Source organism: Marmota monax, unplaced genomic scaffold (assembly GCF_021218885.2).
Source record: "Marmota monax isolate L192 unplaced genomic scaffold, Marmota_monax_Labrador192_F-V1.1 WCK01_AAM20220418_F8-fsc00417, whole genome shotgun sequence".
Taxonomy (NCBI): domain Eukaryota; kingdom Metazoa; phylum Chordata; class Mammalia; order Rodentia; family Sciuridae; genus Marmota; species Marmota monax.
In genome coordinates, this window is record NW_026693442.1 from 506,968 (window position 1) to 531,330 (window position 24,363).

At 39.6% G+C, this 24,363-nt stretch overlaps 2 protein-coding genes, 1 long non-coding RNA gene and 1 other non-coding gene across 8 annotated transcripts in view; 1 reads left to right on the plus strand and 3 right to left on the minus strand.

The window, feature by feature from the left end:
- Window positions 1–13,359, minus strand: part of Ap2b1 (adaptor related protein complex 2 subunit beta 1) — a 114,320-nt gene extending 100,961 nt beyond the window's left edge. For 2 of the 4 annotated variants that reach the window (XM_046457539.2, XM_046457536.2), the window contains exon 1: window positions 5,780–5,932. The gene's annotated coding sequence lies outside the window, so the exon portion shown is untranslated. Of the gene's footprint in view, window positions 1–5,568; window positions 5,591–5,779; window positions 5,933–13,157 lie in introns of those variants that run through there. The other 2 variants (XM_046457537.2, XM_046457538.2) reach the window with 2 other exon arrangements.
- Window positions 13,360–13,478: 119 nt separating this feature from the next.
- Window positions 13,479–17,453, plus strand: Pex12 (peroxisomal biogenesis factor 12). 2 transcript variants are annotated; one of them, XM_046457541.2, is made up of 4 exons: window positions 13,479–13,750; window positions 13,915–14,192; window positions 14,486–15,039; window positions 16,175–17,453. In XM_046457541.2, the coding sequence occupies exons 2-4, from the start codon at window positions 14,067–14,069 to the stop codon at window positions 16,572–16,574; spliced, it is 1,080 nt and encodes a 359-aa protein (XP_046313497.1). In that variant the 5' UTR covers window positions 13,479–13,750; window positions 13,915–14,066; the 3' UTR covers window positions 16,575–17,453. The 2 variants fall into 2 exon arrangements, with proteins under 2 accessions (XP_046313497.1, XP_046313496.1); XM_046457540.2 differs by having other exon boundaries at window positions 13,484–13,622.
- Window positions 17,454–18,087: 634 nt separating this feature from the next.
- Window positions 18,088–21,966, minus strand: LOC124101506 (uncharacterized). Its single transcript, XR_006854630.2, has 2 exons — window positions 21,404–21,966; window positions 18,088–18,252 (listed from the first exon to the last, which is right to left on the minus strand). It is a non-coding gene; the product is annotated as an uncharacterized LOC124101506 (long non-coding RNA).
- On the minus strand, window positions 18,373–18,469 carry LOC124101524 (Z30 small nucleolar RNA). Its single transcript, XR_006854632.1, has one exon. It is a non-coding gene; the product is annotated as a Z30 small nucleolar RNA (small nucleolar RNA).
- Window positions 21,967–24,363: the final 2,397 nt, after the last annotated feature.

Sequence of the window (24,363 nt, forward strand, 5' to 3'; positions counted from 1 at the left end):
GGATCTCAATCTCAACCCTAATTTTTCTGTCTTGAGACCCAGAAAAGTTTAATCCAACTGACACAAAGTTCTACTAGTAAAACAAAAGCAGCGCTCTTCCGCAGGAGGCCTACACGCCGCCGCTCTGCTGCCGCCATGTCTCTAGTGATTCCTGAAAAGTTCCAGCACATTTTGCGAGTACTCAACACAAACATCGATGGGCGGCGGAAAACAGCCTTTGCCATCACTGCCATTAAGGGTGTGGGGCGAAGGTATGCCCATGTGGTGTTGAGGAAAGCAGACATTGACCTCACCAAGAGGGCTGGAGAACTCACTGAAGATGAGGTTGAACGTGTGATCACCATTATGCAGAATCCACGACAGTACAAGATCCCAGACTGGTTCTTGAACAGACAGAAGGATGTAAAGGATGGAAAATACAGCCAGGTTCTGGCCAATGGTCTAGACAATAAACTCCGGGAGGACCTAGAGCGACTGAAGAAGATTAGGGCCCACAGGGGACTGCGCCACTTCTGGGGCCTTCGTGTCCGAGGCCAGCACACTAAGACCACTGGGCGCCGCGGCCGCACCGTGGGTGTATCTAAGAAGAAATCAGTCTGTAGGCCTTTTCTGTTAATAAATAGTTTATATACCCAAAAAAAAAAAAAAAAAAGCAGCATGCACTGGTCATGTTTCTTCCAAAATAATGAGACAATTCTTCTTGATTTGAGAAACTCTAGGACTTTGTCCCATGTACTTGATTTCTTTAAATATATTCAATTTTTCTTTAAATAATATTCCTTCTGCACTCAAAAACGAGTATCTTCTTCTTTACTACCATCGTTAATAATATTTATTATCAATTTCAGGACAAGACATCTGATACTTGCTCTTTACTATCAAGTCAGTACAACTTGAGAGATACTATATTTGGCAAACTCAAGCATTCATACATTTGGCAAACAATAATAAATACGGGTCTGGGAGAAAAAAATAAAGTGCCAAACAAATCGATGTAATTAAAGAAAAAAAAAAGCCAGAAAAACCCAAAATAATAAAAAAAGTTTGATTCAAATCTGATTTCTAAAATGTGCTTCTTATACAATTTAGTGAAACATACACTCACTTGCCATTTAGGATTTATGGTCTTGACCCTAATATAATAGTTCTTTAAGTTGTACTGGAACTTCACTGAATTCCCTTGTTAAAAGAAGTGAGCTAGAATTCACAAACATCACGGAAGAATGCATAAATTTCTGTTCCAATACTTAATATAACTAAAAATTAATCTGTAACAAAGGCTTGCCTTATACAATGTTTTCATAATGCCTTTCTAAAAAAATTTCAAAGAATGTTATAATCACTTAATCCATTCATAACAAACTAAATGTGAAGTAGATACAGAAAGAAAGAAATTCATCATGTAAAAAAAGACTTGAAATAAGTTTGAAGTTACCTAGAATTTATATATATAAACAGAAAAAAACAATATACAGAATTGATGACCAGAGCCAGGGGTGGTGGCTCATGTCTATAATACCAGCAGCTTGGGAGACTAAGACAGGAGGATTGGGAGTTCAAAGCCAGCCTCAGCAACTGCATGGCCCTAAGCAATTCAGTGAGACCTTGTCTCTAAATAAAATACAAAATAGGACCAGGGATTTGGCTTAGTAGTAGAGTGCCCCTGAATTCAATCCCAATACCGAAAAATGAGAGAAAGAAAAAAAAAAAAAGATTACCAGAGTCTGATAAGAGGGCTCTCTCTCTCTCTCTCAAATATATTATGATCTATCTAGGAAGCTATTCTGCCATTTTAAATAGGGTCGTCAAAACTTAAAACCTGTTTAAGATTTAAAAAAAAACTTGTTTGAAAAATTTCCCCCCCGTTTCTTGGAAAAAGTTTTGCATAAAATCCTTTTGTCATTTTGTCCTTTAAAGTTTTCATACATATACCCATGCATTAAATTCTTTCTTTCTTTTTTTCTTTTTTTTTTTTTTTTTGTACTGGGAATTGAACCCAGGGGGCTGAGCTACACTCCCAGCTCTTTTTATTTTATTTTTTTAATATTTATTGTTTTTTTTGTTAGACATAATACTTTTATTTTGTTTATTTATTTTTATGTGGTGCTGAGGATCGAATCCAGGGCCTCATGCATGCTAGGTGAGCGCTCTACCGTTGAGTCACAACCCTAGCCCCTCTTTTTATTTTTTATTTTGAGACAGGGTCTCACTAAGTTGTTGAGACTAGCCTCAAACTTGAAATCTTCCTGCCTCAGCCACCCAAATCACTGGGATCATAGGTGTGTTCTACTGCCCACAGCCACATATTACATTCTTAAAACATAATTTTCATCACGTTCTATTAAATAATAAATTGACAGTCTTAAATCATACCTTTATTAGTAACTCATATACTCATTATCTCCACTAACAAATTTCAATGTTGAGGAATACATTTCTGTCATGTTCAGTGTAAGAATATCATGTTCTTATCTTAACTAGGGAAAATGTACATATCCACAAAATTTTGGGGAAGAAAGGAGAGTCAAATATCTTTAGAGGCCCATAGTATAAGTTCTAACCTAAGAATCTGTGCTCTCAGGAGAAGAGGTAGGAGCAAGGGAAGTAGCTTAGTGGTAGAGCACTTAACAGGCACAAAACCCTGGGTTCAATCCCCAGCACTGCAAAACAACAAAATGGCAACAAGAAGAGATAAAACACATTCTTTTTAAACTGGAACCATTGTAAATAATTATAATAAAATATTCTCTATCCATATTGGCAGAGAAACACTGTACCAAGTTAGTCATTGTCCCAAGCCAAAAGAAACTCCAAGAAAAACAAAAGTCTAAACAAATGTGAGAGCCAAGCACAGTGGTATATGCCTATAATCTCGGTTAGTGACTAGGGAGGCTGAGGCTGGATATTGCAAGTTTGAGACCAGCCTCAGCAACTTAGCAAGGCCCTAAGCAACTTAGTGAGACCCTGTTTCAAAAAATAAAAAGGGTTAGGGATGTGGCTCAGTGGTAAAGTGCCTCTAGGTCAACCCCCAGTACCAAAAGTAAATACATACATACATACATAAAAAGGACAGGGGATGTAGCTCAGAGATAACCCTGGATTCAATTCCCCAGTAACAAACAAACAAAAAAAGTGAGAAGAGATGGTGGTTGCACAACACTGTGAATGTTCTTAATACCATTGAACTGTTCATCTTAAAATGGTTAATTTTACATAATGTGAATTTCACCTCAAAAAAATTACATATTCATATTTTTAAAGGAAATATACTCAATCGCTTTTCAGATATGGGCACTGCCAAAATTCAAAAAAGATGAAAACTAATTTCTGCATTAGAAGCCAAAGATGGAGCTGAAGAAAAACAAAGTATTTGTTGAAGTGCCTAAAAAAAAAAAAATCAAAGTCCTTCTGGGGAAAACAAAATTATTTCTCAGGAGAAGCCTAGAAAAGCAAAGCCATGATGGAATTTGAACTCATTTTACCTTTTTACCAGATCAGACCATGACAAGTCACTGGCTGTTTGAGAACTTATGTACAGTATGGCCTAGGGACATTGTTAAATAACAAAGCTGCCATAGTCAATGCACATAATCACTCTCACTTTTCTTAGGCCAGAGTGTGATGTCACTGCTTTTCACAGAAGGCCTCCCTGTACAGGATTATATATCTAGATTTAACATAGCCTAGTTTCTGTCAAATATAGGTTGTAAAAGTCCCTCCTCTTTTTCCATTCCTCCCTCCCTTCCAGTTCCCCAAAACAGAAACTCAACAGCAAAATAAGATTAATAGTTTGGGTAGAATAAGGTCAGGAAATTTTTTTTTTTAAATCTTAATGTCAAATGGCTCTCTGGGAAATAGCAGCTAAATTAGAATTGTAAGACCATTAGATGACCCTTCTTTGCTCATAAAGTCAGGCTTTACAGCTTAATGTTCATAGTGAAAAACTAGCCAAAGTTAAGCAAATTATAAGTAGGAGGGTCATCCCAGCAACCTTTTATTACAAGGTGAAAGGTGTTAAGTTCATTTTTAAAAAATATTTTTTAATTGGAAACAATACCTTTGTTTTATTTATTTTTTTATGCGGTACTGAGGATCAAACCCAGCGCCTTGTACATGCTAGGTGAGCGCTCTAACGCTAAGCTACAACCCCAGCCCCTGTTAAGTTCATTTTTAATCAAATATTCCACAATAACACAAAGACAACAGCATCTTCAGGTATCATTTAGCTTATCAGAAATTATGAAACATTTAAAAGCTAAAATCACATGTGTTTTCTATTTAAATATGATAGACTAATATTAATACAGTACTACACAGAAAGAAGCTCAAAAGTTTTACGTCCAATTATTAATAAAATATCAATAAACTCTGGAAAACTTCAGCCTGAAGGGAAAGAAGAAAGGAAGGAGACTGTGTCCTAATATTCTCCTAGTTCAGCTTGGTTCAAACCTGTGCCTAATATTCTAAAACACTGATCTTTCGAAGAAGAAAAGGATGAAAATAGTAGAACTCCTTGAGTCTCTTAATTTACAGTCAAAATGTTAGCTTTAGGTCAATTTTACCACCAAACTTTCAGTGAGGCTGTTTTCGGAACACATTATCTATTTCCTTGGGAGTTGCTTGCGACTGCTAAGATACCTGCAAACAGTTCTCACCTTACCACCAAGCTTAGTCATCATCAGAATGTGTTACACCTTTTCTTGCACAGCTGCATCTCCTTCATCTGCTGCTTTCTATTATTACTTTGTAAATGTACCCTGAAGCTAAGCAATATAACGACAAGGAAGGCAATTAATAATTTAAATTGTTTCTCATTACAACCAACCGACTACCTTTTTGAGTCATTCTACCTCCCTGGGCTCATTGCATTTTCTTTGCCATTCCCTTTAAACAATGATTATAACTGTATGGCAGTTAAAAATACATATTTTCTTTCTATTTAAGTCAAAAGTTTAATGAAGCATCCTCGCTACCTTCACACTACTTCATAAAGAAGCAGCCAAGTTATTTCAACAAAAACCTAGCCCCCAAAACCACTAGTACAAATTCTTGGAATTCCAAGAATATGGAAATAACAAGAAATTCCAGTTTCTTTACTTGTAGTGTTACCCATAGCCCTTCTCAAAACAAACTGTTCCTGCTAAACCCAGAAAAAAAAAAAAAAAAAAGAAGAAGAAGAAAAATCCGGGTTAATATGTATTCACATTGGCTTCTCCCTCTTTCATATCGCGTCAATCTGGAGGTTTCCCTTCCTCCCTAGTATCTGAAACCCCTCTTTCCCAACGTGAGCAAGACCCTAGGGGTATGGTCATGCATTATCAAGTGGGGAGAGGTGTCTCTAAACCTCAAGTTACCGGAGACAGGCAAGGTTTCAACGGACGGACCATTGGGGGAAATCCCTTTTCTCTTTTGCTTGTTGGACACGTCCCAGCCTCGAAGAACGACGCCCAGCAGGATGGAAGAAGGATGGTTTTCCTTTGGCCTCCAGCATCTACCGGCCACACCCCTGGCCTTGTTCCTCTAAACCCCGACTTGGAAACAAACCTTCCCTCCAAAGCCCCCAGCCACCTGCTGCCACACCCGAGCCTTCCGTCAATCCACAACAGCCACCGCGGTGGAGACCCTTTCTCCAACCCTTTCCTCACAACGGTCACACCCGACAGCTTCCTCAACGGTCGCGCTTCTTTCCTCCCACCGACTCCTACCCAGCGCGGGGTTCCCCTTTCTCCCACCCCAATCAATTAGGGACACACCCCAAAGCCAGCTGCCGTGAACTCACCGGAGGCAAGGGTGGGGGTGGCGGCGGCAGCCAGAGAGCACAGCCCGGGTGTTGTAATGGTTTCCGGCCCGTCACGATTCTTGCTCTAGGTCTAAGCCACTGCGCAAAACCCAATTTGCCAGGCACAAAGATGGTGGGCTGGCACTTTGACGTAAAAGAACCTCGCCGCGCAACGTCATCCGGGTGCGCGGGAGAACCAGAAAGGCGGCAGTGTCACCTGGGAAACCGGAACTTTTCACTTGGTCCGGGCTAGGCCTGGGTCCAAGGAATATGTCAAACCAACCAACATTCTCTGGATGTTTCCTCGCACAGGAATTTTCTAAAAAACCTAAACACAGGGAAAACTCAGAACGAGCGAAATATCCTGTTCCTTCAAAAAAACAAAACACGGACAAACCTCTCCAAGGCTCAGGAATGGAAAATGGTGGCACAGCCCTCGAATACACAAGGAGAGTGAGGTTAAAGGGAAAAAAAGAAGTTGAGAAAGCATCAGATCTGAGTTCGAATTTCTGTCCCGAAAACCTTACTCTTGTCGAATCTTAAATGTTATAAAGTAGATAAAGCCCTAGTGTGTAACAGATGTGCCTACACAAGTGTTTCAGAAACTAAGACCTCGATTTCAGAATATGTAACTGGAGAACAAGGCTAATATGGGCAAATTAAACCAGTTGTCCCTAAGGTTTATTTATGATGTAAGGGAGGTTGAGGAACAAGCGATGATTTTTTTTTTTTAACTCACATTTTGGCCCACCCACTGTCACAGAGTCAAAAAGTATTAAAACACTTTCTTCTCAGGGAAGTAGTAAGATGTAAAAATTTAATATGACATTCGTGTGTAAGTATTCCCTATTATTAAAATACGGGAAATTGGAAACCTAGGTGTAAAAAAACGAGAGAATGTTAAAAAAAAAAAAAAGAGAGAGAGAGAGAGAGAGGGAGGATATATGTGTGTATGTTTGTGTGTGTGTCAGCCCATATATAAATAAAGGCTGGAAAGAACATTCAGAATGTTACAAGTGGTGAATTGCTAACAAGTTTTAATTTTCTTCCTAATATTTTCCCTGTACTTTTCAAGTGTTCTACAGTGAACATGTATTTATTTCTATGATTGAAAATTTTGAATTGTATTTTTTGCTGTTCACACCTGTAATCCCAGCAACTCAGAAGGCTGAGGCAAGAGGATGGCAAGTTCAAGGCCAGCCTCAGCAATTTAAAATTATTTTAAAAATAAACCAATATACCATGAATCCCAAACCTTTCAGATCCTCCTACGCTTTTTCAAACTTTTGTGTCTATACCTGTCAGGTACTTTTTTTTTTGGCAGGAGGGGGGGTGTTACTGGGGACTGAACCCAGGAGTGCTCTACCACTGAGCTACATCCCACAGTACTTTCTATTTTTTTGAGACAGGATCTTGATGAGTTTCTGAAAGTGGACTCAAACTTGTAATCCTCTTGCCTCAGTCTCCCAAACCATCACTGGGATTATAGGCATGAACAACCACCCCCAGGAGGCCTCCCAAGTACTTCTAGCCATCTTTTTTCTGTCTCCTCTTACTTCACTATTCAACCAACAAATATTTATTGAGGGTTATTATGTGTCAAGAATTGTACTAGAGTCCAAACTATAAATAAAACATGATTCCTATCAAAAAGGGATTCTTAGAGTCTGTAGACAAGTCAAAAATAACACCTGGCATTTTGCCAGGGGAATGTTAGAGTTCGTAAACAAGTCTGGATGGTGCCTGGCAAAATGCCTGAGGGAGTGGTTTGAGAAGTAACAAAAGCGAGCCATTAAGTGTAGAGATTCCTTATTGGTTGACTGATGTATCTAGTTTATGCTAATTAGATAAGCTCTGTGGAATGTATAAATACTGCTCCTGTCCTGCAATAAACGGCTCCTACTCCTGCTGTATCAAGTACACAAGTTCTTCGTCACCCCCCCCCCCCCTTTATTTTGCTGCAGCCCAACGAAGTGCGGCAAGGGATCACAGTCTTACGGGAGATCACTTAAGAAGCTATTGAAGGGCTGGGGATGTGGCTCAAGCGGTAGCACACTCGCCTGGCATGCGTGCGGCCCGGGTTTGATCCTCAGCACCACATACAAACAAAGATGTTGTGTCTGCTGATAACTAAAAATAAATATTAAAAATTCTCTCTCTTTAAAAAAAAAAAAAGAAGAAGCTATTGAAGTGATCCAGCTACAGGATAGAGGGTGGCTTAAGCTAATTATAATCAAGTTAAAATTAATTGGGCATTTATTGTATGTCACTCTGCTAAGAACCTTATATTTATTATATATTTAAATCCTCACAACCTGTAATGATGTAGGTACTATTTCCTTTCCTATTTAATAGATATAGGAAATTTAAATGGTAAAATTAAGGTTTGAACCCAGGGAGTCTGACACTAGAACTAAGGGAATGAATGGTGGTACTATTTGCTCAAGACAGAAAAATATAATAGATGGCACAAGTTTGGGGGTAGGTTAGGAGATAATGAGTCATTTTTATATATGTTGGCTTTGAGTGATGTCCAAAGAGCAGCTGATTATATGTGTCTGAACATAAGGAATGATTTGTAATTGAGCTATATTTGTGAATCATCAGCCTACAGATGATAATTTAATCTGTGGGAGTATTTGACATTACTCACGAAAAATGTGAAGAGTGAGAGTTTGGGGTATAAACAGGGAAAATCAGGAATGCAAAAAGACTGACAAGGAAGGAATTGCCAGAAAGAGAGAAAAGCAGGAAGCTATGATGCTTTGGGATGTTTTTAAGAGTTCCATGAGATTAGAGACTACTCAATCTCTTCATATCTCTGAAACCTAACATACATATCCCCCCACCAAAAGCAATATATGTTGAATAAATAAATGTATAAATAAGTGATCAACAAAACCAGTTGCTAGAGAGGAAAAGGAAGGGCTAAAAAGTGTTTGCAGAATTTAGCAATAACGAGTTGTCTGGTGTCACTGCTGAAGATATCAAGTAGAAATATGAAGGCCAAAGCCATGCTGCAGAAGTCTGAGGAAGAATTGGAGGTGAGGAAATAGAAACAGGAGTTTCAAGTAAGACTGAAAAGAAATATAAGATGGCATTTGAGGGAGAGAGGTGACAGGGTTTGTTTTTTTTGTTTTAATACTTTTAGGTATAGATGGACACAATATCTTTGTTTATTTTATGTGGTGCTGAGAATCAAAGCCAGTGCCGCACACATGCTAGGCAAGGGCTCTACCACTGAGCCACAACCCCAGCCCTGTGTTTTTTTTAAAGTTTAATTCTATACTCAATACCTTTTCTCTACTTTAACTGTTTAGCAACATCATGCATATATGACTTTAAGATCTTTATCACTAGCCTTGACCTATTCCCCAAATTTCATTGACAAGTCAGTAACTACTCACAGGTAATTCTAAATTTATGGCCCATTAAAATTAAGCAAATCATATAGGGATAAAGGACATTAGAAAAATCTGGCTCCAGGTACATCATAAAGATGTTACAAAAAAAATGGATTCATATCTTTCAAAACTTCCAATGGCTCCTCATTACCTTGCATGCCCCAGTTTTCCCATCTCTGTGTTCTTTGGTTTTCTCATCTGTAAACTAAGGAAAATATAAATATCTGATCAAAATATCATGATAATATTGAACAATGAAATGAATTGTTATATGTAAAGTTCTTATAACTAAGCCTGGCACATAATATGGACTATGTAAAGACTTGCTGTGATTGTGATACTTCAGTAAATTGCACTGATTTGTTCAAGCCAGAAACCTAAGAGTCATTCCTGATTTTTCTCTCTCCCTTCCTCAACTGCTACATCCAATTCATCTCCAAGTTACCAATTCTATCTTCGATATATATCTCAAATCCATCCAGTCCACTCTATTCTACCTCATTGGTCCAAGCCACCATTGGCCCTGCTGGGATTACAAACACCTCCTAATTTTCCTGACCATTCTCCATATAGCAACAAGATTTTCAACGTTTAGGGGGAAAAAAAAAAAGTCTAACACACATTCAAAGAGGAGAGTGAGAAATTCTAAATCAACAAGAGGGCACTGTTGTTTGCAGCCAATCATTAAACTGTTACTTACTTTCTTTTCTCTCTCATCAAGTAAAGCTTGATGTATGCAGTAAATACACCTACACAACCATCAGATCATCTTTTAAAAATGTAAACCTGGGCTAGGATTGTGGCTCAGTGGTAGAGTGCTTGCCTAGCATGGGTGAGGCAGTGAGTTCGATACACAGCACCACATTAAAAAAACAAATAAATAAAGGCTAAATTCTTTTTTTAAAAAAATGTAAAGCTGATCATGCCTCTGGTGTATAAACCCTTTAATGCATGCCTTTTGTACTTAAGACTAAAATTCAGGATCCTTCCTATGGCCTGTGAGTCTTGGGCAGTTTAGTGCTGTGTCTAACATTATTTTATGTCTTTCAGTCACTCATTTCACCTTTTGCTAGCTCTATTAGCCCTCAAACACACCAAGCAGTTTCCCACCTTAGGCCATTAACAAATATTGCTCTTAATGTCTAGTATTCTTTCCCCCAACTTCTCACATGACTAGCTTCTCATAATTTAAGTCTCTGTTTAGTTGCTTCAGAAAGGCATTCTCTGATTACCCAATCTAAAAGGTTCTCTTCTCTCAACACTCACTGCTACCCTAATCCTAGCTCTCTTATTCAATTTGTAAATTGCATATTTATTCTCTTTTCCTACTAGACTGTAAATTCCATGAAGGCAAATATCATGTCTATTTTTATTACTGCTTGACACTCATTACCTAGGATAATGCCTGACACATAGCAAGTACTCAGCATTTTTGCCGGGCGTTGTTGTGTATGCCTGTAATCCCAGTAATTAGGAGGCTGAGCAGGAGGATCTCAAGTTCGAGGTCAGCCTTAGCAATTTAATGAGGCCCTAAGCAACTTGTGAGACCCTTTTCCAAAATAAAAAATAAAAGGGGGGCTGGGGTTGTGGCTCAGTGGTAGAGCACTTGCCTTGCATGTGTGAAGTACTGGGTTCAAGACTCAGCACCACATAAAGATAAATAAAGGTATTGTCCATCTACAACTAAAAATTTAAAAATAAAGATATTTGAAAAGAAAAAATATAAAAATAAAAAGGGCTGGGGATGTAGTTTGTTAGTAGAGCACCTCTAGGTTCACTTTCCAGTAACCCCCCCTTAAAAAAACAAACAAACAAACAAAAAAACAACTCTCAGTATTTCTTGAATAAATTCTAAAATCAGCAATTAAGGCCTTCTATAATCCACCTAAATCTACTTTTCAACATAGCCTCCATTATTGCTGTTGCCCTATGGTTAAACAAATGAAACCACTTTCTCCTTACATATACTCTACATTTCTCCCTTAACCTGGAAAGCCCTTTTACCACTACTGTGACTTGCCCCAAATGTACTAATCTTTTGAGGTCCACCTAATCCACAAAACTTTAGTGGACATCTGTTATGGCATGTGAGTGCAGCAGTACCAGGTTACGTCACTATATTAAAAAGCAACTGGCAGAGAGAAGCTGAGATTAAACATGAAGTTAAAACACCGATCTTCCCATTATTTGTTTGCATGGACCAATATACTTGGCTTCTGTTTAAGCTAATTTGAACAGCCTTATCTCTTCCAGCTGGTACTTCTATTAACCTATGTGATTTCTTTTAATGCCTTTTAATATAAAGTACAGTCACTTCTTAATGTACTGTACAATACATATAATCACCTCTTCCATTGTACTATACATTTGAGGGTGGGACTTTTTTATGAGGTATTTATTTGTTGACTATTAAGAACTGATTTTTTTAAACAGCCTTTCCTTTCTCATGTAATAACTTCACTTTACTTTTGGAGTATCCTCATGGGATTATTCATCAAGATGTCTTCTTTCCCATCTAAGAATGAAATAGAGAGTGGAAGGGGAAACTGAGCCAAGATTAGACAATTGGTATTTGAATTATGAGCACAATGACAAATATAAAGAAACTGAAGTTTGCTGACTGCAATAATGTTGCCTGGATGAGACTTTGCTAAATCCTGCTAGAAAAACCCAATAGGGGGCTGGGGCTGGGGATTAGCAGTAGACTACTTGTCTCCCATGTGTGAGGCCCTGGGTTTGGCCTCGCACCACATTAAAAAAAAAAAAATCCAATAGGATTGTGAAGTTCCTGTCCTTTGTGGGCTGGTTTGTTAGGTCCTTCATATACTTGTAATAATTTTTTTTTAAATTGGTCTGTTTGTTTCTATTGTTTCCAATCAAAAGAATTCTGGTTGATACAATGTTAATTTCCCATTCGTTTATTAGTTAATGTTATTTCTCAACTTTCTTATGTGTGTATGTGATGCTGGGGAATTGAACCCAGGGCTTTGCGTATACAAGGCAAGCACTCTACAAATTGAACTATATCTCCAGCCCTCAACTTTGTATTTTTGATGTTATGAATGGTCAAGCACCTATTATGTACGAGATGCTTAATGTAGAAACGTTGTTTCTAGTCCTTAAAAAAATCTCACATGGGCTGGGGATGTGGCTCAAGCGGTAGCGCGCTCGCCTGGCATGCGTGAGGCCCAGGTTCCATGCTCAGCACCACATACAAAGATGTTGTGTCTGCCGAGAATTAAAAAATAAATATTAAAAAAAAATCTCACATCAACTAGACTTTCTCAGTTATTTTAGTGGAGTAAAAAACATTTTAGAACCATAATTAAAGGTAACTTCAAGATTGAAACAAAACTAAACCCAAACTTTGTTTTTTTGAGGGTTCTAAGTGTGCGTACCTACTGTCTACCTCTAGCACAGTGAATAATACTTTCATTATTAGCTCTTTAGTTCTGAGATAGGGAAGGGATAATAAGGGAGGAGTTGAACTCTTAAATCCAAGTCCAATAAAACTGAATCAGACTCAAAAGTGGTAAAGTTGTATACAATTTGTACTTTGCAAAGCCTACATATTTTACATTAGTTTCGTTTTACAAAATGAAAAGCTCCAAGCACCTCCTGTGTCAAAGCGCCCCAGTTCATCCTAGAATTCATCAGGATCCCTCTGCTTTAGCACTGTATTCATAACTTCCTACCCGGTACGAAGGCAGGAAACCATTCTCATCTAATATAAAAAGTGCCTAGAAATGTTAACTAAATGTAACATCTAAGAGACAGTCAAGCTTGAAAAGTAATTGTCTCAAGTTCTGACGAACAAGAGGGCCTTTCTCATTCCAGTAATCCTTCTTTGTAATTGGATGCAAAAAAGCCAGAGCTTCTCTCTCTGCCGGGTCGCTTCAAATCCTTTCCCGAAGGCTGCAGAAGAAAAATTAAGCACCAGCCCCGCCACGTGTGTAAGAAAAGTGTCCTCTCACCTCCAGATTCCCTTTCTCCCTACCCTCCGGGTTCGCTGGCCCCAGGGAAAACAGGCCTCGGCAGCGGGGCCGGAGCTCCACCTCCCGGAGCCACACTATGTCAGAAAGACCTGCGCAGAGAGGGTCGGAAGGGTGGCTTCCCACCGCGGCAGAGCCTTCTAAGGGAGCAAAAAACAAAAAGCGGAAAATCCATCTGCAAAACCAAGCTCCTTATTACCTCCTAAATAAAAGGAGACGGAAGCGGAAGTCCCGGTGTAGGTCATAGAGTACCCTTGTTCCGGTTTCAGTGTTGCGTTCAGGACTAGAGCGCCTTTCTTCCGCCGGCCGTCCCTGGGGCCCTTGCGGCTTCTGTTTCCGGGTGCGGCTTCTGTCATAAAGCAAAGCCGAGACGTTCTTTCTAACGTGGCGTCGTGGGCACTTTGCGCCTCGCCTGGGGTCAGCAAGCAAGGACGAGCGTCGACAGGGGTACTTTGTAGCCAACAGCTGGAGCCGTCCTTGCGTCCCGGGCCCTCGCTGTGGCACCTGTGATACCTCTGAGCTGGCTGGATTTTCAGCCCTCACAGGGGCGCTGATTCGCAGCTCCAGGACTGCAGGTCGAGAGGCCAGCGCTCCTTAGCCCATACCCGTCCCTAGTCTCGCTCTGCCCTGTAAACTGCAGCATTTGAAGGTGCCCCCTACCCACATATCACTTCACAGCGCGCGGAAGTTAACTTTCTTCTTAACCTCACTTTGACATCTGTCCACTCTTCCCCTGCAGAAGAGATCTTTTCCTCTCAGTTGAATCTCCCCGTAAAACAAATTTGAAGTCCCGGATGTCATGCAGCTCCCATCGGATAAAAACTTTCTTTAAAAGTTCATGCTTACTAGGGAGTTTGTGGGAAAAGTGAAACCCAATATACACAGAACACTATGGCTGAGCACGGAGCGCACATTACAACTGCTTCTGTGGCTGATGACCATCCATCCATCTTTGAGGTGGTAGCCCAGGACAGTTTAATGACAGCAGTGAGACCTGCTCTGCAGCATGTGGTTAAGGTAAGGTATTCTGAAAGGTGTCAGGAACGATTGGGTAAAAATACCAAACTATTGTTTGACAGCCTAGGGTTTGAAATAAGTAATTTGTTTATAATTGATTTCTCATGGCCTAATGGATTTTTAGTCCATCAGTATTGAGTCCCATACTCAGTACCTAGCACTTGAGGGACGTTGTTAGACCCCAAAAGGAGTTGACTTGTTTAAGCCAAATAGAATTTAAAGGGGAGGAGGAAATGTAAATTCATGGTATAGTAGCTGTGTACTAGAATTTCATTTGATTTCTTTTGCTTTAGGTTCTTGCAGAATCCAATCCTGCCCAATGTGGCTTCTTTTGGAGGTGGTTTGATGAAATCTTTACTCTGCTAGATTTTCTGCTCCAGCAGCACTATTTGTCTAAAACCAGTGCCTCATTTTCTGAGAACTTTTATGGCTTAAAGCGCGTTGTAATGGGGGACTCTCCCAGGTTGCAGAGACTGGCCAGCTCAGGTCTCCCCAAGAAGCAGCTTTGGAAATCAATTATGTTCCTGGTTCTTCTTCCCTATCTGAAAGTGAAGCTGGAGAAGCTGGTCTCCAGCCTGAGAGAAGAGGATGAATATTCCATTCATCCTCCTTCTTCCCACTGGAAACGATTTTACAGAGCCTTTCTGGCAGCCTATCCATTTGTTAATATGGCCTGGGAAGGTTGGTTTCTTGTACAACAACTTCAGTACATCCTAGGAAAAGCTCAGCACCACTCACCCCTGCTGAAGCTGGCTGGAGTTCGGCTAGGTCGACTGACAATTCAGGATATACAAGCTCTGGAGCACAGACCAGCTGAATTTGGCAGGATGCAGCAACCAGCCAGGAGGTAAGGCCTTAACACTCCCAAAACATCTTTTAAAAAATTCTAAAATCTTATTCCACTTTTATGAAATTTACCTCCCTCAGTCTATTTTTGTTTTATAAAATCATAGAAAACTTATTCCTTGTGTCCATAAAACAAGGACTGCCATCTTGGTAGCACTATCATACTAATTACATTTTAATGCTAGGCCCCAGACTAGGTGTTTGCTTTATGTACACTCTTTTTTTTTTTAGATGGACACGATATCCTCATTGTACCTTTATGTGGTGCTGAGGATTGAACCCAATGCCCCACGCATGCCCCCCGCCCCCGTACATCCACTTTTAAGCCTGATCACAACCCAATGAAGTAAATGCAGTTGCTCCATTGAACAGTTGAGGAAACCAAACCTTTACTCCTTGGCGAAGACTGCAAAACTAGAAGATGGTAGAGTTGAGATTCAAGACAAAGCAATACAATTCTAAATCATATCACTTCTAGCTAGTGCTTGTGTTCTCCTACAAGTTCCTTTGTGTGTATGTGTATAATAAAATGATGCTGAGATATTTTTGTAAAAGAATTGTTTTTTTCTTTTTTTAAAAATATTTTTTATTGTAGGTAGACACAATACATCTTATTTATTTTTATGTGGTACTGGGGATTGAACTCAATGCCTCACACATGCTAGGCATGTGCTCTACCACTGCACTACCACCCCGGCCCAAACTATTTTTTTCTGGATGTACTATCTTCAACTAAAGTCTGCATAATCAAATTCTCTACTAATTTCTTTCTTAAAACTTTAACTTTTTCTTTTTAAATATTATTTTAGTTGTAGATGGATGCAATATCTTTGTTTACTAATTTATTTTTATATGGTACTGAGGATTGAACCCAGTGCCTTGATGTGCGAGGCAAGCGCTGAGCTATAGCCCCAACCCCAAAACTAACTTTTTATTATTAAAAAAAGTTCAGTCCATACTGTGAGTCAGAAAGAGGAAATCATTTAGAATAGATCCTTAAGAAGAAAGGATGCCCATCTAGCAACAAGTCAATTCCCAAATCAGAGATTTTGATGAAAAGTGCAGAACTGCATTTATATTTTGGTCATTCTATGATTATAACTAGATTATTTGCCTCCTTGTTCTCTTCCTAACAGTGTTAGTGAGAAGATAAAGTCAGTTCTGAAGAAAGCTATGGGGGGTGTTGCCTTATCCCTCTCAACTGGCCTTTCTGTTGGTGTATTCTTCCTGCAGTTCCTTGATTGGTGGTACTCATCTGAAAATCAAGAAACCATCAAATCACTAACTGCACTGCCTACCCCACCACCACCTGTACACCTAGACTACAACTCTGACTCTCCCCTCTTACCCAAAATGAAGACTGTGTGCCCTCTGTGCCGTAAAACCCGGGTGAATGATACTGTTCTTGCCACCTCTGGTTATGTGTTTTGTTATCGCTGTGTGTTTAATTATGTGAGGAGTCACCAAGCTTGTCCCATCACAGGTTATCCAACAGAAGTACAACATCTAATTAAACTGTACTCTCCTGAGAACTAAAAGGAATTAGCATCTTGTCTCATAACTTAAGTGTTGCACTGTAAGGCCACAGGGTTGTTTTTCAGCATGGTATATAGCACTGATACTTCTCTGCCCCAATTCATTAACTATATTAACTTAAACAACATATGGTTTTCTTTAAAAAACATACCTACTTGATCCTATCCTTTTAGCCTGCTCTTTAGACCCCTTCTACAGTTGACCAAGCTGGTTAAAATTAGGATAATCAAGATTATAGGGCATATGAGGCTCAATATAGAGATGGACAAAAATTAGTACAGAAGCTTTTCTTCTTCTCAAAGAATAAGAGGTACAGAAGCACTCAAGAAAACCCCAGGTTAGGCCTCATAGTTGGGTGGTGAGGAAGCAGGACTTCTTTGGAAAAGGCATTTATCTCCCTGTGAGGCAGAGTTTTTTATCAGTTCACAAATGCTCTTTATAGAGCAAAACAACTCCCTCCACATACTGTGAACCATTTGTTAATCTGCTATAGTGTATCAGCTTTGAAGATTCTTTTATGAGTCATAATCTCTTTCTTGGGAAAGTGGTCGAAGAAAAATAGGAAAAAAAAAAAGTTTACATAGAGTATGAAAATTTCAATGTGAAAGCAAAGCTAGCAAGCCATGAAAAGATAATATAACATAGTTATCCAACTGTGAGTAATAAAAACACCTTTCAATAAGCTCCTTCTGCTTTCTAATAATAGTTTGTTCAACTCGTATGAATTATTCTGGTTATTACTAAAGTTTCTATGAAACAGTCAAGTAAAAATCTTAAGAATAAATGTTTCTGGCAAAAAACTATTCCATGCTGTCATGATTATGTGGAAACTTAAAAGATTACTCAACATGTTTTTAAAATAAATTTTCATTCAGACTATGTTTGGCTTCTTATATATTTTGGTATTAATTATTAACATTTTGCATTTAAATTTTTTTTTGGTAATCCAATAATTAGAACAAAATTTCTCTGTTCCTACATCAAGAATCAACTTTGTGTGAAATACCTTGTTTCAGAAATGCTATAGAAACACTGTAGCCTATATGGGAAAATTTATGCCACTGGATTAGCAGGTTGGTGAAAACATGGGTTTTTAAAGAAATCATTAATAGAATAGGATGGATAAAAATAATTTAAGCGCCTTTGCTGAGATATGTGTTTTTCTATCCTTTCCTCATTTTAGCAACTCAAAGTACATTCTCTGATAGCATAAAGATGATACTGCTAAATTTCTAAATGGAGTAGCTAAGAAAAATCCTATGGATTTTTTTCTTTTTGGGGGGTACTGGGATTGAACTCGGGCACTCAACCACTGAGCCACATCCCTTGCCTATTTCACATTTTATTTAGAGACAGGGTCTCATTGAGTTGCTTAGTGCCTCACTTTTCTGAGGCTGGCTTTGAACCCACAATCCTCCTGCCTCCCAAGCTGCTGGGATTACAGGCGTACAACATGGCATCCAGCAATCCTATGAATTTTAAAATGTTAAAATTATTACATACCACAAAAGAGTACATATATTTTTTTTAATTTATAAAACCTCCAAGGTTTTACCAAACAAATAACACAGTTAATGAAAACATTTTTCATACAGTCAATAAGGGAACTGATTCAGATTCAGGATTGAAATGATGCAGTCCTTCACGAAGATTTCAAAGCCAGATTTTCCACCTCAACCTAAAAAGAGAAATATGAAAGTATCAATAATTCAAACATTTATCAAAAACAAACTTATACATAATAACACCAATATCCAAACAAGCTAGAACATGTGTGTTCTAAAACCACAACCAGAATCAGCTCAGAGAGAAGATTAAGGGATCATACCCTGGTCAAAGCCAACATTAAAGCAATGGCAATACCAGGTCAGTCTATACTTCGCTCATCATTGCATCACTACATTTCACCTTGTATTACCTAAAAGCAGCTGAATGTCCTACACATCCAAGAAAACTTAGGCTTACCTATGAAAAACAAGTTTCTTTTTAGATATTTTTCAATCATGGGATTCCAATATTTTATCTTTACTATGCTTTCAGTAACTCTGCTGTACAAAAATGCAAACTTGACCAAGTTTTGTTTTGGGGGGGAACTTTTTTATTTTGAAGCAGAGGCAAGTAGAGAAGCATTTACCATTCAGAAACACTTTTTTTGTTTTGTTTAAAAGAGCCCTGACTCCATGCATGATAAAATCTCAGGGATGTTTGTTAAGAATTTATAAGCCGGGTGTGGTGACACATGCCTGTAATTCCAGCAGCTTGGGAGGCTGAGATAGAAGATCACCGAGTTCAAAACCAGTCTCAGCAATTTATCAAGGCCCTAAGCAACTCATTGAGACCCTGTCTTTGAATAAATTACAAAAAAAGGATGGGGATGTGGTTCAGTGGTTAAATGCCCATGAGTTCAATCCCCGGCACCAAAAAAAAAAAAAAATTTATAGAATTTATAGTTCTAAAGCAGAAGCTTTAGAAAAGACTTTCTTACTAAATTATAAAGTCCAAGCCGGGCACTGTGGCCCACCCCTGTAATCCCAGTAGCTCAGAAGGCTGAGGCAGGAGGATCACAAGTTCAAAGCCAGCCTCAGCAACTGCGAGGCACTAAGCAACTCAGTGAGACCCTGTCTCTAAATACAAAATAGAGATAGGGATGTGGCTCAGTGGTCAAGTACCCCTGAGTTCAATCCCCGGTACCAAAAAGAAAACAAAAAAGAATATTATAAAGTCCAGTTCATTAAATATAAAATTCAATTTATAATTCTACCAGGAAAGATAAAAATCACAATGCTTTTGGACATGGTAACACATGCCTGTGGTCCCAGCTACCTGAGAGGCTAAGGCAGGAATTCCAATCACTTGAGGTCAGGAATTAGAGGTCAGCCAAGACCCTCTCTCTAAAACAAGCAAAAATACAGTCACAAAATTTTTATACAATAATCTTCTAATTTAAGAATCCAAGACTCAGGCTATGATTTGCCAAAAGTCTACAGCAAATTAACATCAGAGAGAAACTGGGCCTGATTATCAGATTTATTTTTCTACTAATAGCATCCAGGTTCCTATCCTTCACTAATGTGGGAGGCCATTGGCAAGCAAGGCAAATCCTGAGTAATCTACAACGTGAATAATGAATTTCTGAATGAGAAAGCTGACTACACTTAGTTTATTCCAAGTGATATATTCTGGTTGTATACTATTGCTTACATAGAAAAATACCAGTATCACAAAGTCACTTTCTCCACACATTTGTCATCATATTGTCAATATGTGAATTACAATTCTGGAGTGATCATATACTTACTTCCTGTCTGTAAAATGTCAATAGACTGATATTCCATAATTAAAAATGGACAGCTTTTGATCTATGTTTGTCTTTCAACAACTAAGCCCTATAAGGAGACAGAAACTAACTAGGTTCCTGTCAAACATGGGCTAGCTCTTCATCCCTTACAAGTGTAACAAATATGTCAGAAATGGTGGGGAGGGGGAACTGAGAGCTTAATTTAAATAAATCTGCCTAAAATCATGAAATCTATAGGAATCCTGAGCTCTGAATCATATATATTTTTAGTTGTAGATGGACACAATAACTTTATTTATTTATTTTTATGTGATGCTGGGATCAAACCCAGTGCTTCACCTGTGGTAGGCAAGCACTCTACCAATGAGCTACAACCCCAGCCCATGACTGCCTGATTTTTGTTCCTTCTACTAGACCAGACTGCCTCCAGCTTTTCTCCCATCCAACGTACACCCTCACTAACCTTAAAATATGGGGGTGTGATTATTTCATTACTCTCAAGCATTCAATTATTCCCCATGGTCCAAGAAATAAAACCCAAACTGCTATGCTTAGCATTCTCCATGTTTCAATACTGACCCACGCATGAAGCCTTGAGTTCAATCCCCAGCACCCAAACCAAAACAAAACAGACCTAGATGTATCTTTTTTTTTTTTAATTTTTTAAAATATTTATTTATTTTTTAGTTCTCGGCGGACACAACATCTTTGTTTGTATGTGGTGCTGAGGATCGAACCCAGGCCGCACGCATGCCAGGCAAGCGTGCGTGCTACCACTTGAGCCACATCCCCAGCCCTAGATGTATCTTTAATACCATAACCCTAACATGTACTTTACAGTCTACCCAACCCATACTCTTCTTAAATCCGCTATTTGACCTTGTGCCTTCCATGCAGGAAGTTCTTATTTCCCTTAGTAGAAATCCTTCCCATACAGCAATCCCACCTCTCCAGTTTGTGACCCTCCAAAATGACACTTTGCATAAAGCCATCATCCAAAAGGAAGTATCTGGCCTTCCTCTGAATTACAGAAGCATGTGAATACTATCTTGTGGAACCTATCTTACGTTGTGTTTTAAGATCCAGAAAGACTCCTAACATGGAATTCAAGCTTTGCTCCAGCCATAACCAACAGATAAATCTTCCTAATTTCTCTGGTCTGTACGTACACTCTGCTACACTGGAGTGCCTTCCATTATTCCATTCAATGGGGAGAATCCCTAAGTTTGATTTTAGGATTACTCAAATGTCACCTTTTCTATTTCCCCCAGTCAAACCTTTCTCTGACTCTCACAGCATTTTCTTCCACCACAGCACGCATCACCTGCCACCTCATCCACTCACGTTTTCTCCCCTCTCTCCCACCAGTCCTGTTAGGAGTTCCTAAAGAATAAGGACTAGTTTCCGTAAAGGGTACTTAGAAGGAGTTCAATACAAGAGCGTTTAATTCAGTCAATGGGCGACCGACCCTACCAAAGCCTAAACTTCTGGATTATATAAAAGCTTAGCATAATTAATAAAGCGGACTTACCTCCAATGTGTCACGTGGGTAAGGACCACACCTCAGCGTCTCCAAGCCCTCATTCCCCCACCCTCAAGCTCACACGCTCTGAAGAGATCCCTCCGCAGGACAACCGTGCTTACACGCAGTAGATTCTCAAATAAAGTTAAGGTCCAAACCCCGCCAATTCCAAGAACGACTGAAGCCGTCCTTGGCGGGGAGAAACAGGAGTAAGGCCGAAGCCAGGGCTCAAATCAAAAGCCCAGGCAGGTATCCACAACCCGCTTTCCGAACGCCTAAACCTCCTACGATCCAGACTCTCAGCAGTCACGTCCTCGCCTGGGAGACTGATGGCAGCCAAGCCCCAGACTCTCCGACCTCAGCCATGGCTGCTTCCCGCGTCCTCTTCCCTCTACCTAGCTCCTGGGTCCGCATCCCACAGCCCAGCGCGGCCCCTGGGTAGACAGCCAATCCGGGGCGTTCATACGTCACGTGGGTGAGCGTAAGGCGGGGCTGGCCTGAAGAGCAGCCAATTGGAGACCGAGGCAAACGCCAGCGCTAGAACTGACAAGGTGGTGGAGGCATCTTTTCGGTTCCCCTCTCTGCGTCGCCTCTAGTCTCCCTGCAATTTTTACCCCGATACAATTCCCTGTCCTCGGATCTCGAAGCCACTGTTAGGCCGAATAATTTTGCCTGTGTCTTGACGTTTAACAACGGGGAAGAGCCTCATGCGAGGTGGTGGAGTATGTGTGCCCTAGGCTTGCAGGAAAAACTTTTAGACTTTGATCCCACACCCCAGTAATTATGGTGCTCGTCTCAGGTTCCCACCTGAGACTAGGGGTTGCGGTGGGTCCAACAGATGAGGGTGTCCTTCCCTGTCCAGGGAGAACTCGTTGGGTGGCCGGGCTTTTGGACACTTCCAAAGAAAAAAAAAGAAAGAAAGGTGTCAAAAGAAAAGTGCAGCTAAATGCAAAAGTCGTGGGAAGGCAAGCGGGAAAGACCTGCCTGGGAGGGGTGGCATTTTTTCTGGGTCTTGAAGGATGGCTGATATTTGAGGATTAGGAGGTTCTAGAAGAAAGAAAGATTTAAACTCCGAATTAGCTGAGAAAGCAAGTTTAACAAATTTTGATAAAGTTGATAGGTACTTCTCAAAATTCTATGAGTTAAACCGGGCGTGGTGGCGCACACCTGTAATCCCAGCAACCCAAGAGGCTGAGGCAGGAGGATTCCAAGTTCAAAGCCAGCCTGAGCAATTTAGCCAAGCCCTAAGCAACTTAATGAAACCCTGTATCAAAATAAAAAAGGCTGAGGATGCGGCTCAGTGGCAAAATCCCCCTGAGTTCAATCAGGACTAGGATTTGAACACCCTATGTATCTCTACCCGGTACCCAATAAATAAATAAATAAATAAATGAAATTCAATGAGTTAGAAACACCTGTCAGCAATACAGATATCCTCCAACGTAAAAAAAAAAAAAAGTGTGCCTGGCACCAAACCAAGAGTGTCCAACCATTCTTTTTTAAAAAATATTTTTTAAAATTTAATTAGTTATATGTGACAGCAGAATGCATTACAATTCATATTACACATATAGAGCACAATTTTTTATAGCTCTGGAGGTACACAAAGTAGAGTCACACCACTCGTGTCTTCATACATGTTCTTAGGGGTAATGATGTCACGTGAGTGAGCGTAAGGCGGGGCTGGCCTGAAGAGCAGTGAATTGGAGACCAATCAGATTCTAGGGTTCAGTCCAATCATGTGTATTTTTAATAAAGGCTCCAGGGGTGATTCTGATTCACACCAAAATTTAAGAACCAGTGTTAGTGTTAAAGAAAAGTGGTAGGAGAAAAGTGGGCTAAGGCTTTGCTAAGGGTATTAGCTAATTGGCTATGTAGTTGATAGGTGCTTCTCAAAATTTTATAAGTTAAGCCAGGCGTGGTGCGCACATTATTATTATTATTATTCTGGAGAAAGTAGGAGAATTAAAGATTTCAGAGGCCAAGGAGTTGGGTGATCAGGGTTGTACTTAAGGAAACTCAATCTGCAACTGTGTTTAGTTTAGAGGGGACTAAAGAGTGAAAGCAGGGGAAGGAATCTCAAGGTGAAAGCTAAGAGCCTAAATGAGACTAGCAGTTGAAAAGGAGTGGTGACAAAGGAAAGGCGGATGAGGATTGCAATGAGTGTCAGACAGTGATGGGCAATGGAGGAAAACAATGGCTTCTGTACCAGAACCATCCAGAACCTCTCTTGTACTTTCTAAATCTTATCTTTTTTCTCAACCTAGTGCTTCCTTCCTTACAGGTTCCAGTGCACACATGTCATTTGGGAAATCTTTTCTGATTCTCACAAGTATATTTATTGTCATAGTTATTGTCCCTTCTCAAAATACCCAGTGTACACTGCTCATATATTGCTAGCTCTAGAGTGGCTCTAGACTGCATTGGTCATGCACATGCAACTTAAACTTGGTTCTTCAGTTTTCCTGTCTGTAAGGAGAATAAGAGGGTGATAACAGCATCTGCCTCACAAAGATGTCATAAGATGAATAAGCACAATGCCTAGTACACAGAATCCTCAGATGATGTTATTGAGTCACTATTATGAGTTGTTTAATACATGTTTTCCCTCTTTTAGGTTGTGAACAGGACATGTGTCTTATTTTTCCAGCTATCAGTTAGGCTATGTGGCAGAATGTAGTAGATGGGCTTTGGATTTAGATAGACCAGTGTTCAAATCCCAGTTCTGTTACTTACTAGATAAGTAATCTTGAGCTTTATTTATCTTGCTGAACTATTTTGTCATTTATAAGATAATAGAAATAATATGTCTTATAAATTGTTATGAGGATCATATGAAAGAATGAAAATTGCATATTTGGTCCAAATGAGGCAGTCACTAAATGGCAGTTTTTATTTTGGCATGTATCCTCAGAGCACAGCATCATGTTTGGAACATAGTAATCACTCAATAATTGATGCTTGAATGA